This window comes from Eschscholzia californica, unplaced genomic scaffold (assembly GCF_041429995.1).
Source record: "Eschscholzia californica isolate CP2 unplaced genomic scaffold, dmEscCali1.0.p SCAF_1, whole genome shotgun sequence".
In the NCBI taxonomy this organism is placed as follows: domain Eukaryota; kingdom Viridiplantae; phylum Streptophyta; class Magnoliopsida; order Ranunculales; family Papaveraceae; genus Eschscholzia; species Eschscholzia californica.
The window spans coordinates 32,818,409-32,833,555 of record NW_028238198.1 but is presented as its reverse complement, the minus strand read 5'-3'; the positions used below and the strand labels follow the sequence as shown (position 1 = coordinate 32,833,555).

At 36.6% G+C, this 15,147-nt stretch overlaps 2 protein-coding genes across 2 annotated transcripts; one reads left to right on the top strand and one right to left on the bottom strand.

The window, feature by feature from the left end:
• Nucleotides 1-9,331: 9,331 nt before the first annotated feature.
• On the top strand, nt 9,332-10,223 carry LOC147566193 (uncharacterized). Its single transcript, XM_086668204.1, has 2 exons — nt 9,332-9,763; nt 9,840-10,223. Exons 1-2 carry the CDS (start codon nt 9,395-9,397, stop codon nt 10,068-10,070), a joined length of 600 nt encoding a protein of 199 aa, XP_086524330.1. The 5' UTR covers nt 9,332-9,394; the 3' UTR covers nt 10,071-10,223.
• A 505-nt stretch (nt 10,224-10,728) lies between these two features.
• On the bottom strand, nt 10,729-13,005 carry LOC147566192 (uncharacterized). Its single transcript, XM_086653745.1, has 2 exons — nt 12,157-13,005; nt 10,729-12,120 (listed from the first exon to the last, which is right to left on the bottom strand). The coding sequence occupies exons 1-2, from the start codon at nt 13,003-13,005 to the stop codon at nt 10,729-10,731; spliced, it is 2,241 nt and encodes a 746-aa protein (XP_086509871.1).
• Nucleotides 13,006-15,147: the final 2,142 nt, after the last annotated feature.

Genomic DNA, 15,147 nt, shown 5'->3' with positions numbered 1-15,147 from the left:
TTAATGGTTATTGAATGGTTTTTTCGATAACTGTATAGTTGGACTAATTTCATTTGGGATCGAAATTTGGAACTATTTAGACAATTATTATTCGATTTCTTCTAATGGTTTATGTTCAGGATCATGTTTAGAATGTTATGGACTATTTTGGGGTGATCATATACAGACGGGGTGCTGCCGAATTATTTTACGGCTCGAATTTCATATTTGGACTAGTTTTTGGAATAAATTGGAATAGAGATAGTTACCCGAATTTTATCATATTTCATATAAATGGACAGTTTTAGCTATAGATTTATAGTATGGAATTCAACATATGGTTTGTCAGCTTATGATGACTCTAACATGAAAAATAGAATTTATGGGAAGTCGGTTGGTCGATTTGTATGCATTTCGAGTATTCAGTGGACATGGCTATGAAAGTTAGAGATCAAATCGATTATTCGAAGTCTTCTAGCGTTATTGATTGTTTTTATGTTTTAAGTTTTTATCGTTTTCTTTTAATTATTGTTTTGTCGTGAGAAGGTTCTTATCGAAGAACCTAATCTTTCTATTCGATTTATGGTTATTCTTCCTTATCCCAGAGTATGCGAATGAGGAGGAATTAGTTCGTCTGGTAGGCGGAAAGTCTTTGGTGATGCAAGGACTGAGGTAGGGGTTCTGAATCCTTTATCCAGCATGGTTTTATAGATAATGAATATGCTAGATTATACAGTTATATATGCGCCATTATAATTAGAGTTTAGGTAGCATGAAACTCGATTTATGTGATGAACTGAAATATGCTTGAAATGTTTTGATGCGATACGAGAAATGTTTTCGAACTGATTTTACGATGATTGTGAACTACTGGGATTTTCTTGTATGTACCCGACTGCGGATTATGTCAACCTACGGGCACGTAGCCATTGAGGGTAGGATGACATGTGGACACGGTTGTGATCCGTGTGAGACTGGTGAGGTGGACGACACTAGTCATGAGACCTGTGGGAGTAGAGTGCTTCACTTGCTGGCCATTGGTGCTCGTGCCTCCAGTTCGAGGCTCAGGGACGTACTCCTGACCGCTCGTCTGGGAGGTGACATTGATTGGGAATCCCTCTGCTTTGTGTGTGATCTGGCTATTGGTTGCTCCACTTCCGTGTTTGATAAGATAATGAATTGAATATTGGTTTTGATAAATGAATGAAACTGATTTTGAAAGATCGCATTAGATGCATGACAGGGTACCGAAGAGAATGAGGTTCAGGTCCTTCCTTATTGAAACCCACCAAGTTGCCTGCTAGTTTCTTTTTTTGTTGAGAGTAAGTTGCCTGCTAGTTGACACTTTAGTATCACTAAATAGTAGATTTTCACCCAATAGTAGTAGGGTAGTTGTAAACATTAATCATGATAGTAAAGAAAAAATAATTGATTCACCCAATATTAATAGGATAGTTGTACACAGTATGATACTATTTCTTTTCTTTTTTGTTGACAAAACAGTATGATATTTCTAAACATTAATTAGGAATTTGGTAGTAAAGAAGAAGTAAGTGATTTTCTGAAAAAAGAATAGAAAAAAGAAGTGGGTGTTAGAGATCTAATTAATTGACATGTGATTCATATGCAGTTATGGCTCGTCTAATCGCCTCAAGAAAACGAAAAATCTTGATTATTTTAGATAATTTGAGGCTATTGTTAAATATGTTGACGTTATTGTCCGTGATGGTCGTCACTCAAGTCGAACACTATTATAGGTCTTACATATTAAAGTCATCATCGACTTTTACAAATAAATTGCGTACAGAGAACATGCAGAGAATGGTTTGGGATAGTGATTTAGTATGCAGAGAAAAATTTCGGATGGATAGGAAAACTTTTACCATTTTGTGTAAAATGTTGTGCACTGTTGGTAAAGTGAATGACACAAATGAGGTTTTGGTTGAGGAGATGGTCGCGATATTTTTGCATATACTTGCCCACCATGTGAAGAATAGAACTATAAAAATAAGGTTTTTTCGTTCAGGAGAAACAATTAGTAGATGTTTCAATAACGTGTTAAATGGGGTAATTCGATTGCAATCAGTTTTGTTGAAAAAATCTCAAGCTGTCTCTGAGAATTCAACTGATTCAAAATGGAAATGGTTCGAGGTATACATCTTATCTATGTTTTGAATAATAAGGTTTTTAGGTTAGATGAAGTAAGAAATACATCTTAATTGAATAAGAAATTAATTTTGATGTAGAATTGTTTGGGAGCTCTAGACGGAACATACATAAGAATTAATGTGTCAGAAAATGACAAACCTCGATATCGGACAAGAAAGAATGATATTGCTACCAATGTATTAGGAGTGTGTTCTCAAGATATGCAATTCATTTTCATTTTGGCTGGTTGGGAGAGATCGGCAGCGGATTCCCGAGTTCTAAGGGACGCCTTACTTAGGAGAAACGGATTGAAAGTTCCTCATGGTATAAACATGTGATTTCAGTGATTATTTTCTTGTGTATTTTGTCTCACCTTAAATAAAAATTATAACTTCTAGTTTCTTTTATTAGGTTTTTACTATCTCGTTGATGCTGGATATCCAAATAGTGAATGATTTCTTGGCCCATATAGAGGTCAACGTTATCATTTAAATGATTGGCGAGAAGGATACACACCTACCACTACTGCAGAGTTTTTTAACATGAAACATTCAAGTGCTCGGAATGTGATAGAAAGATGTTTTGGGTTACTAAAGCTTAGATGAGCTATCTTGAGAAGTCCTTCATTTTATCCCGTTAAGATGCATAATCGGATAATAATGGCTCGTTGTCTCTATCACAATCTCATTCGCCAAGAAATGTCAGTGGATCCATTAGAAGAAGCATTAGACCGATATATGTTAAATTATACACAGCCACATGGTGATCCAATATCGCATATCGATTCTTCAGGACAGTGGTCTACATGGAGGGATGAATTAGCATCTAAAATGTTCAATGAGTGGCAAACATCTAGAAATGCTTAATTTTCATATTAGATAAAAAACTGGTTTATTTCTTTTCCGAATTACATCAAATACTAATATATAGTTATAATAATCTTATTTTTATTGCAAGTTTGTTCATTGATGTTGGTTATTTATTTAATTATATGTGATATACTTGTTTCTTATATATCCATATGACACCTCCTATTGATCTACAATCTCGCTCCAGACCAACAAAACATTTATGGCTACCTAAAGAAGATGACAAACTGGTCGAATGTCTGATAGAAATTGCTATTGGTGGACATTGGAAGGCGGAAAATGGTTTCCGATCAGGATATCTTTCTCATCTAGAAAAATTGATGGAAGAAAAGTTACCAGGATGCAATATTAAAGGGATGCCTCACATTGAATCACGAATTAAAATATTAAAAAAACAGACAGCAGCTATCTCAGATATTATTTCAAACGCAAGCGGGTTTACATGGAGTGATGAAGACAAAATGATTATATGTGAAAAGAGAATTTTGGACGAATGGGTTAAGGTAAGTCCATTTACTTTCTGACTTATTAGTATTCTTATTGAATTTATTGTGTATGTTGAGTTCTTTATTTATCACTTAAATATTTATTTTTTCAGACTCATCCATCCGCCAAAGGGCTTAGAAGTAAGCCATTCCCACATTATGATGCTTTGACAGATATATTTTTGAAAGAGAGGGCAAACAGAAAGGATGACAGGAGCACCAACTTACGACGAGGAACAAATTGATGCAAATGAAAATGATTCCTTCGTAGATGGTGTTGATGGGTTTGATGGTGAAATCAATAGGGAATGTGATTCTGAAGCATCATTTGCTAACGAGGAGAAAACCTAATCCCAGTCCAGCTCCAACAACAAAAACCTCAAACTCTAATAAGAGGAAACGTTTCCGAAAATCAAATGAATTCATAACGAGTTTGGGAAACATTGCTAGTTCGATTGAAAAAATTGCTGAAGGAACGAAGGAATATATGGATAAGATGGTTGTAGCTCTTACTCATAACAAAAAAATGAAACTGCAACTAAAGTGGTAGCCGAGTTATCCAAGTTACACGAAGGATTGGATTACGATCAAATGCTAAAAGCAGCAGATATCCTCAATAGTGACTCTTCGAAAGCAGCTCTTTTCTTTGCACTACCACCTGAATGTCGTCTATATTGGGTTCTAAGGCTACTTGGAAAAAATAGGCCCTAGATATAAAAAATTATTCAGTCTAATTTTTTTTGTGGGATTTGGTATTAATAAGTACTATTTAGGTTTATGAACAAATTTTTTTATTTAGGTTTATGAGCAGAACTTTATTTCGAAATAAAATTTTATTAAGACCTTTATTTATTATCTTGAAATTCTAACCCTTGGTGTATCGTGTTATTATTTCATATTTATAAATTTGAATAAGTAATAATGATTTTAATATATAACAAAGTTAATGTGTATTTTATGTAGTTTATGTAAGGGTAAAAGTGAACTTTTACAAAAATTTACATTCCCATTCCTATACAAACCAAACACCAAGTTAGGATTCCATCAGGAATGAAATTCCTATTCCTGGTCGAACCAAACATTAAAATAAGTAATCTGATTCCCAGGAATCTCATTACGGGAATGGTATTCCCGGGAATCACATTTCATTCCCGCGCGCCAAACATGGCCTTAGAGTCCAATCAAATTTACTATCATAGGTTTGTTTCTTTTTTATTTCAAGGATTATATTACAAGTAAGTTTTTTTTTCATTAGCTTTTCATGATTCAGTATGGTTGTTATGTCTGGTTACTGATTTTTTATTAATGTTTTGTTGTCTATTTGTTCAACCCTTTACAAAACAATTACCGATCTTTATCTGGATCAGTTCAAGCACACATAATCTAATTGCATTTGTGATAGAACTATAAAAAGATTTGTAGTTTCTCTTGTATTGATTTCTTGAAGTAAGACCAAGTTGAATTCCTTAACAAAAAAAAAGGCCGCGGCTTTGGGGAATAAAGAAAATTCTTCGGGGAATAAATTGTCGAGGGAATCCAGATGTTTTTGAAAATTCTCCGGAGAATAAATTTTAATGGGGAATACAGAATACATTTTTTTGAAAGTTCTCCTCCATCTCATCTGTTCTCTCTGTCACTTCATCTTCTCGCCACCTCATCATCTTCTCCGGCGAAGGTCGCCGGCCGACCAGTTTTCCGGCCGGCGACCTTCAAACAAAAAAAAAAAAATTTCTCTCTTCCTCTCTCTCTCTCTCTAACACTCCGGCGAAGGTCTACAGACCAGATCCGGTCTGTTCATGGACAGACCAGATCCGGGACCTTCAAGGTCTGTTCCTGGACAGACCGGACCTCCGGCGAAGGTCTCACTTCGCCGGAGTGTTAGAGAGAGAGAGAGGAAGAGAGAAATTTTTTTTTTATTTATGTTTGAAGGTCGCCGGCCGGAAAACTGGTCGGCCGACGACCTTCGCCGGAGAAGATGATGAGGTGGCGAGAAGATGAGGTGTTAGAGAGAGGTGATGAGATGAAGGAGCCTTTTTTTATAGCATCTTCTAAAATTAGAAGCCCCTTAGCAATAAAAAAGAAACATAAAAGTCAATCTTATTTGACTAGTTTTAAGAAAAGTCTTTATTCCCCGGAGAATTTTCTTTATTCCCCAAAGCTGCGACCAAAAAAAAATGACCAAGTTGAATTTTGATTCTCGAAAAACTATTGAGTTAATTCCTATATGGCCCCCTACTTTGTGACCAGCTTCCTTTATGGCCCCCTTTTTTTCGTAAATTCAAATATGGCCCCCTATTTTCAGGTAAATGTCATTACTACCCTTCTTAATTCTGAATTTAAAACATTAAAAAAAATTTATTTCCACCTCACCCCTCTCTCTCCACCTCATCTCTCCCTACACCTCACACCTCTCTCTCTCTCCAATTCACCTCTCTCTCTCCAACTCACCCCTTCAGCAAAATTAGTGGAACTTGAACTGGAATTGCATGAGTAGTGATGACCCATCTCAGAATTTTAACTATTTCAACCAGATCACAAATGTCAATGGCTATTCAGGTACATATATATGAAAGTTATATATATATATATATATATATATGGTTTTCTTGATAAACTTATTAAATTGTATTTCAGAGAAGAAAACCAGGCAAGTTTTCCATTTCATTTCTTATTTTGGTTAATGATGTAGACCCATTCGATCGATCATACCCTTTTTCTGTAATCTTGGGTAATTTTTCATAATTGTTTCTGATTATAAATGGGGTTTTGATTTCATCTCTATTTTGATTTTTTTTTATCTATAATCATTCATGAATGGGTATTTGTTTAGTTTGGGTTCGTCAATTTGAGGCAAAATGGTTTGATTAGCTTTTGATATAGTTGATCTTTACATGCATGCTTTCTTTTGATTCAAGTAATTTTGGATTTGATCTTCTGATTCTCCTATTTCTTTGCATTTTGTGACTGATCTTCAAGTTTATATGTGTTTTTCCAGTTTTTGTTTGATCCAATGCTTGATGATGAATCTAAAGAAGTTTTTATAATTTGGGTATTTTAGAATCTGAAATTATTTGATTAAATCAGTCAAGTCTCATTGTCAATTTAGCTTCTAAGTTTTGATTTTTGTCTCTTTTGATATAATGCAGAAGAGGGTTTTGGGTTTATCCAGAGGGTAGGTAGTTCATCATTTGAGAAGGTAATGGAGAGGAAGAGAAATAGATCATTTGAACAAGATCAAAGCAAGGATCACTTGATGTCTGATTCTCTACAAAACCCTAGTTATCAATCTGATTTAGGGCATAAAAAGAGTTCCTTTTTCACTATCCCTGGTTTGTTCATAGGGTTTAATGTCAAAGGTGTTTCTGATTCTGACTCAGTTAGAAGCCCTACTTCACCTCTAGATTACAAAACTTTCTCAAATTTAGGTAACCCCATTAGGTCTCCTAGATCAAACCTAGATGGGTCTCAAAAGAGTTCGTGAACAGATCCTCCGGCGAAGGGAAACCCCCTTCGCCGGAGTTTTAGAGAGAGAGAGAGTGGAGAGATTTTTTTTTAAAAAAAAAAAAATGGTGGCCAATACGCGGACAACCGTTTCTCCTATATGGACAACTATTTTATGTGGACAACCTAAAAAATTTTGATTTTTTAGATGGACATCAATTTCTAAGGGGACAAATCCCTATTATTTTCACTTAAGTCCCCTTAGAACCAGATTAATTATTGATGACCTCCCTCTCCATAAACCCTAGGTTTAGTTCAGACTTCTATTTCTTGTTCTTCATGGTCTTCTTCATCAACAAACTCACTAATTTCTAAAGAGAGAAAATCAGTGGTGGTAATGGCACCAAAGAAAGACAAGGGAGTTGCTGTAGTATCTTCTCAAAGACAAAGGTTAGAACCCTAAAACTCTAAACCCCCTTAAATTGCTAAACCTAGAATCAATATCTTCAAAACCCTTTTTTTTTTGAAAGTAGATCTGCTCGTGTTTCGTATGAAATCAACGAAACACGAGCAGATGATCTGCTCGAAGCCCACGAACTACTACTGTTCGTGGGCTTCAACCTCCGAAACAGTAGCAGTGAAGTAGGACTTCACTGCTACTGTTTCGGAGGTTTCTCCCGAAACCAAAACAGTAGCAGTCACTGCTACTGGTTTCGGAGGTTTCTCCCGAAACCAAAACCAGTAGCAGTCACTGCTACTGATTTCGGGAGAAACTCCCCCCATCAGGTGGATTTTACAGATTTCGGAAGTTTCTTCCGAAATCTGTTGTAAATTTCGGGCGAAACTTCCGAAATCTGTTGGAAATTTCGGGAGATAACTCTTAACTTTGTAGATTTTTAGAGGGTAATTTTTCACTTCATGTTTACTTATTACCACTCAATTTTATTGTTTTTCACTAATTTTGACTCCATTTCAATGAATTAGAGGGTAGTTTTCAACTCCACTGAACTTAAAATTGCTTGTAATTTGATTTCATGTGAAGCGGGAAAAAACAAAAAAGGGATGATGTCCCAGTCGTATTAGAGCGAAAAAGAAGAGCAGAAATAAGGTCGAAGAGCAATGCCGACCAACCAACGAATCTTGCGACCAGAGAAAGTATCCCAAATCGGACTGAATCAATGTTAAATGAAGACATTGATCACGAACAAAACACGGAGTCTGAAGAAGGATATCCAATTGAGAAGTCGTTGCTGCACATGTATAAGTGGCATATAGCGAATCGGATTTGGGATGGATCAGTAAGTTGTTGAACTTCTCAATTTGGTTTTTTGTTATTAAATTTTAATTGTTAACGAGTTAGCTAAAAACTTTTTTCGTATACTTGCAGATAACCGAGAGAGTATTAAAGGTCAAATCGCCAGTTAAATGGTTGAACAAGTGGGATTTGGGAGAGGAATGTAGGGACGTACAAAAAATGGTGAGTGCTTCAGGGTTCCTTCCTTTCATCGAAACTGTTCACCGTAAAGTTGATGAAGTCCTCATCTCTGCATTTGTTGAGAGATTTTACCCAGAGACGAATACTTTTCATCTCCCATTCGGAGAGATGATGGTTACTCTTGAAGATGTGAAACACATCACGGGTTTGCCTATTGAAGGACTAGCTGTAACTGGCACATCTAGTGGCAAGTTGAAGCTCGAAGGAGTTCTCAAGTTACTGAAAGACACACTCGGACTTGCCACAACACATGCAAAATCGGCATTATCTGGGGGAAAATTAAAATCAGTGAAACTAGAGTTTCTTCTTACGAAGTTTAGTGGGTCAAAAGACACTGATTCCAAACTGAAGAAAGAGCGATGTGCTCGGGCTTACCTACTGTACGTCATTGGGTGTTGCATGTGCCCTGATAAAAGCGGCAGTCGTATCAATGTACAGTACCTAGACTGCATGCGCGACATAAATAATGTTGGGAAGTATAGTTGGGGATCAGCTTGCTTAGCCTTTCTGTTGCATGAGTTATCTCAAGCTACTAGAGAAACCTGCAAACAGATTTCAGGATGTCTCCCCATTCTCATGGTAAGTTAGTATATAATAAATTTGCTTATATTAATATGAAAGTTGGATCTGTAACACTTACCACTATACGTGCCTAGGTTTGGATATACGAGCATTTCCCTACCATTGGTAGACGGATACAGAAACCTAATTTTCGTGAAGGTACTCCTATAGCTGGAAAATGGGTGGCAGAGTTGTCGCGGTATAAGGATGTAAAACAAAGTCTTCGGAATCTGAGAGAATTCCTTGACGACACAAGGGTGACACAGGTAACTAAGATTTTCACTTACTTATGACCCATTTGTAACTTATTAAATATCATATAACAATCATTTTATAAATATTTGTAGGTCGTGTGGAACCCATATGCCACTTCACGTGATTATTATCCGATTGAGAGATTAGCATACTACACAGGTATGGTTATTTGCTTTGATATGGGTTCTATCTTATACCCACAACGTGCGTTGCGTCAACTAGACTATCGTCAGACTATACCGCCGCCACCTCACGTACACGATATAGTTCGGTCAACCTTTACTCCGCATCACTATATTGCTCATTATAGTCAGTCAGCTCTATGGGATTGGAATAATTCTGGATGTCACTCCTTGAGTACTGATCACCGTGTTCCCGCAAGTTTCCCTTACGAGAGTATTGAAGGTTATGATGAGTGGTTTGCACGCAATTCACATCCTGTTGTTTCAAATCCAAATCGAAGAACGACACGTGTATTTGTCGATCCTACGGTGGACCTAATGGACTACAAATCATTATATGAAAGAATGGTAAAATTTTGAATTTTACTATTATATATTTACTTACTTGCCTACTACGAATATTGACATGTTCTTTGTTTTATAGAAAGCACGAGTCAAAAAATTTGCTTCTACACTTAAAACCTGCGGCGGAGGTGATGACGCTCCTATCAATCCAACCATGAAGAAGAAGATGGTTCTGATGGCAGAGAAAATCGGAGAAGATGTGGAAGATGTGGAAGAGGAAGATGGATCCGTTGGTTCCGACTCTGAAGAAGATAGTGCAGAGGAAGATGAATCTAGTAATTCGGGTTCTGAGGAAGACGACGAAGAGTGATATGAATTTCATTTTTTCAAGTCACAATATTTACTTTCTGTTAGGATTATGTTACTTTACGGTGATACTACATTGTTACCGAAAACCTTTATTTTGTGTGTGGTTTATGTTTATGACTTGACTTCCATTTAATTCAAACTTCTTATTCATCAACGTCCCTTCAATTACAATTGTTCATACCGTTATCATTTTCTCCAAAATAAGTTGTTCAAGTCCGATATAGAAGAAAAGTTGAAAACGTAAATTCATACTATTATCATTTTTCCCACGGCAAATTGGCATGACAGAACATATCTTACGACGAAAGATCGGGCATAATCGGACAAGTTGCCAGATTTCGTCGCAACTTGGCTTCTGTTATGCCATTTTTTCGCAGAAAATCTACGAAAAAATGGCATAACAGAAGCTAAGTTATGACGAAATCTGGCAACTTGCCCTGTTATGCCAGATTTTCGTAGTAACATAGGTTCTGTTATGCCATTTTTTCGTACAAAACCCACGAAATTATCGAGTTAAGTGTTTTATTTTATTTTTATGGAGTATTATATATCGAAAAAAATTAAAATAGGAACTATATTCACTTAAAATAATGACTCGTAAACATACCGTTTTTTCTATAAAAAAAATACCTAAATAATATGGTGTACCAATAATATAATCATTGCAAGTTGTCCTCTCCGACTATGACGACGGCGTTGTCGACCTTCTCTTTTGACATCATATCTTTAAAACTTTGAAATTGACCTTCGAACTTCTTAAACCATAGATCAAAATATGAGCCTTGCACCTTCTCATAATAAGCTGCTTGTGGAACAGGAGAAAGCGGACTGTACGGACGGAGCTTGAGTAAAACGTAGTGGTTATAATTTACATGACACATTACCACTATATCATTACACATTTCGTCTGGAGGATTCATTACTGGTAAGAAAGTCAGACTCAATGTATGGGATAGCAGCACAACTGGAATTTTGAAAGCTTCCGCTATAACATGCCCCATTTCCGGCATGTACATCCAATTTGGCTCCTCCGCTCTTTTATCATAGCAGCCTATGGTCACTTTCAAATTACGCACCTCAACCTCAGACCACATATTCGAATAAAATTCTTCGTTATTTACAATGTGATCATACATTACTTTTCGAACTTCTCTTCCAACATTCTTTGACGAACCAAACACAAAGTATCCAACAACATGAAACCCACAGTGTCCATCGGAGGGAACGTTGTTGATGTCGATAACATATTTTTTCATTTTTTCAGGAATCCAATCCAAAAACTCAGAATTAGTCATTGGCAGATGTTCTTCTTTCTCGGTCGACCTTTTCCTAAATACAGGGAGTTTAGCTGCTTTCTGCTTGAACAAAGTTTCTATATTAGCATCAAGATGGTTAAAGGTATCTTTATACCTACTTATATCTTTAGACAATTTATCAACTGCTATCTGCTTAGCTCTTTTTCTAGCCATTGCCTTATCCTTCACAACCATCTTATCTACAACTTCAAAGTGTGATGGTTTCCTTTTGGTAGAACGATCTTTTTGACTTGATTTATTTGGTTGACGCCCTTTTCCAACAATAGGTTCAGTTGGCTCTCTCATATTAGTTGTTTTTGGAGCACCCAATAACCTAAGTTCAATCCTCATTTGTTCTCTTTCCGGTTTTGAGGCGTTAGCCCATCTTTCCTTAGCCGTTTTAAGTTCTGGTAGGTCTTCGAAATTCAAGTCTTCTACCTCCGCATACACATTATATGATAGTTGTCTCCAGTAACGGTCTACGACATCAAGTGGTATTGGTGTTTCAGAATGACAATAATCTTGCAATTCGTGTTGACAAGGAAGCCCGTGGGTACTACGCAGGATGCACATACAAACATTAGCACTTGCCCAAGTTTCAACCTTGTGTAGCTCTACCAACATAGCTTCCATTGCACGATGGGCAACCACATTTCTTAAATTATCAAATATAATTGTTTGGTGGTGATGCTTAACATTCCTCAAATCTTTCTCAAATGAGTCTGTTATTCCGATAAGCTCGTGTTCAAAACACTTGTGAGCTGCTTCCCAACAAACAGTAAAACCACCAATAGAGTTAGCTAAAAACTTTTTCAACCTACTGTGTTGTCCCTCTGCTCTACTTGTGGAGGTGGTGCCGTAGTGCCGTATTTTGTCAGTCCAACAACGCACAAAGTGTTTCTTATACGGTGTTAACCAAGTATTTCGACAATATGCTACCAACCCCCCTGAGACTTTACTCCACTTATTTGCAAACCTATCACATCTATCTGTAAATGTTTCCTCTGTATCCGACCATGTTATCATTTGCCATTCATCGAAAAATTCATCCACAATCTTATTAAGCTCATCTGTTTTATCATCAACATTTTTATCATCAACATGTTTACCTTCACAAATAACCTTCTTTAACAATAAGGTTGCATGAGCTCGAACGTTCTTGTTTATATGCCATGAACATAAGATGTGATTAGCGTCCGGATACACAATTTCTATTGCACTCATCAAAGCTTGTTCTCTGTCAGTGACAATAACAGAAGGAAGATCATCCACTTTATACAACTGCCTCAGACAATCTAGAACCCATACGTAGTGTTCTGTAGTTTCCTTAGACATAAAAGCACATGCTATTGTGAACGATTTTCCTGTTGAAGTTGTGGAGACGGCCTGAAGTAGAGGGTGCTTATACCGATTTGTCTTGTACGTGCAGTCAAGGATCAATATCTGAGGAAAACATTGAGCAAGATCTATGCACTTTGGGTGTGCGAAAAAAAGATCTTTCACCTGATTAGAGTTCTTCTCACACCTATACTTCACGAGATAGTGGTACTCAGTTGATAACTTCATAAACTGTTGCAATGCTGATCGTCCTTCACTCTGATTTACTCTCAACTTTGCCCTCTCATTGTACAGAGTTATCATTGAAGCAAGGCTTTCTGAGTTATTTTTTTTTTTAGAAGCAACAAAAGTTCTTTGGGTCGCACTCCACTTTCTGTCAATCTCCAAACAAGTTCCCGTTCATCCTCCTTCAACCGAGAAACAAATGCATGACCTGTGAGATTTTGCGCCAACGCGTGGTTGTGACGGCCGTTTAATACTTCAACACTCCACTTTCCGTATTCCAAACATTTTACTCTGATAGAAAAAGGACAATCACACTTTGAAGAACTTGTGCGTCTTTTTTTGGCGGGGTCTGTGTTGGACTTGAAATTCTTCGCCTTGTGACTTGCATATGTACCACCCCTAGAACACCTCAGCAAAGTGAATGACCCTTTCCCTTCATTATTTTTGTTTCTTCCAGATCTTTTAACTAGGACGAAGAGATTGTTCTTCCCTTTCTCCGTGCACCAGTCAACAACTGACTCTCTTGACTCGAAAAACTGTGAAATTAGAGAGAAATATTTCCATCAATTTGTACAAATGGAGTATTAAAAAAATATACGAAGCGTAAGTAAAATAAGCATACCCTCTTAGTCATGAAGTGTTTACTAAAGTCAGGAAATTCAGCTCTTAAAGGTATGGCCTCGTCTCCAAGCGATGATGTTTGTGAGTCAAATTGGGTGCTCTATAACACAATTTTAAAGAATAAACAAGTAGTATTAGAAAAAATAGGATGCCATCCTGATTTTATATGTACTTTGCCAATTTCGTCGCAAAGTACATGAAATCATACCATATTTTCGTAGTAAAAGCCCAGAACGGTAACAAAATTTCGGAAATTTCATCCGAAATTCTGGGAGTTTCTACTTCAACTCGAACTTTTGCCATGAAACCGTTTTGTGTTCTTCCAAACTACAAAACAACATTAGCAAAGTTATAGTTTTACCTCATCATTGTTATTAATTCGTATTACAGAAACGCCGGGAAAAACGTCTTCAGGTGAAGATTGAGGGGTTTTATCTTCTTCATCCATTAGGGTTTGATAAATAAAGAAGAAATAAGAATAACACTAAGAAGAAATAAGAATAACACTAAGAAGAAGAAGGAAGAAGGAAGAAGAAGAAGAAGAAGAAGAAAAAGAAGATGTTGATGAAGAAGACAGTTAGGTTTTTTTTTAATTATTGTTTTTGTTAATGGTCCACAAATTAGTAACTGTTAATTTTTAAGGCTTTATGGAGTTGTCCCCTTATTAAATCAAAGTCAAGTATAGTTGACTTGTACCGGGCCCGAAAATAGTTGTCCATATAGAAAAAACGGTTGTCCGCGTATTGGCCACCAAAAAAATTTAGAGAGAGAGAGGAGAGAGAATTTTTTTTTTTTTTTTAGGTTTGAAGGTGGCCGGCCGGTAAATTTTCCGGCCGGCCACCTTGCCGGAGAAGAAAGGGGTGAGTTGGAGAGAGAGGTGAATTTGAGAGAGAGAGAGAGGTGTGAGGTGTAGGGAGAGATGAGGTGGAGAGAGAGAGGGGTGAGGTGGAAATAATTTTTTTTTAATGTTTTAAATTTAGAATTAAGAAGGGTAGTAATGACATTTACCTGAAAATAGGGGGCCATATTTGAATTTACGAAAAAAAGGGGGCCATAAAGGAAGCTGGTCACAAAGTAGGGGGCCATATAGGAATTAACTCAAAACTATTTAGGTGGGTTGGTGAGGTGTGGCCCCAATAAGGAAGAAGTACTATGTAGAGCATGATATACTAGCAAGAGGGGTGATTTAATGAGCTTGAGCTCATTCCGCACGGTATGAGCTCTAGCTGTGTGGACGTTGATTTCTCTCATCCAAAAAAGTACAGCTGTCTTCCTCCTTGTGTTAAGGAGAAATTAAAAACAACAGAAATTGAGTCATTTAGTTACATTTATTTACAACATTGCCATTGCTTCACTCTACCAAAACCTTCGATTTTCCTAATGAGTTTTCTCTCTTTTTGTTTTTCTCTTTCTCTCTCTACCTTGAAAATAAATTCTTGATTTATTTTGGTAGATTTTGTATACTTGATGGGGTTTATTCAATTGACAGATGTTTATGAGAGGATTTATAATTTGCCTTAATAAATCTCATAGCCTTCTAGATATTTGGTTTTGGGGTTTAATAATCAAATTTCTCTCATAATGGTTTAGTAATTCTAC

Bases quoted from the DNA above. Each gene is read 5' to 3' on its own strand.
- LOC147566193 (XM_086668204.1), top strand. From the start codon at position 9,395: ATGGTTATTTGCTTTGATATGGGTTCTATCTTATACCCACAACGTGCG. The intron at 9,764-9,839 runs GTAAAATTTTGA...TTTGTTTTATAG, and splicing joins AATCATTATATGAAAGAATG to AAAGCACGAGTCAAAAAATT.
- LOC147566192 (XM_086653745.1), bottom strand. From the start codon at position 13,005: ATGATAACTCTGTACAATGAGAGGGCAAAGTTGAGAGTAAATCAGAGT. The intron at 12,121-12,156 runs ATTGGTGGTTTT...GAAGCAGCTCAC, and splicing joins AAAAGTTTTTAGCTAACTCT to AAGTGTTTTGAACACGAGCT.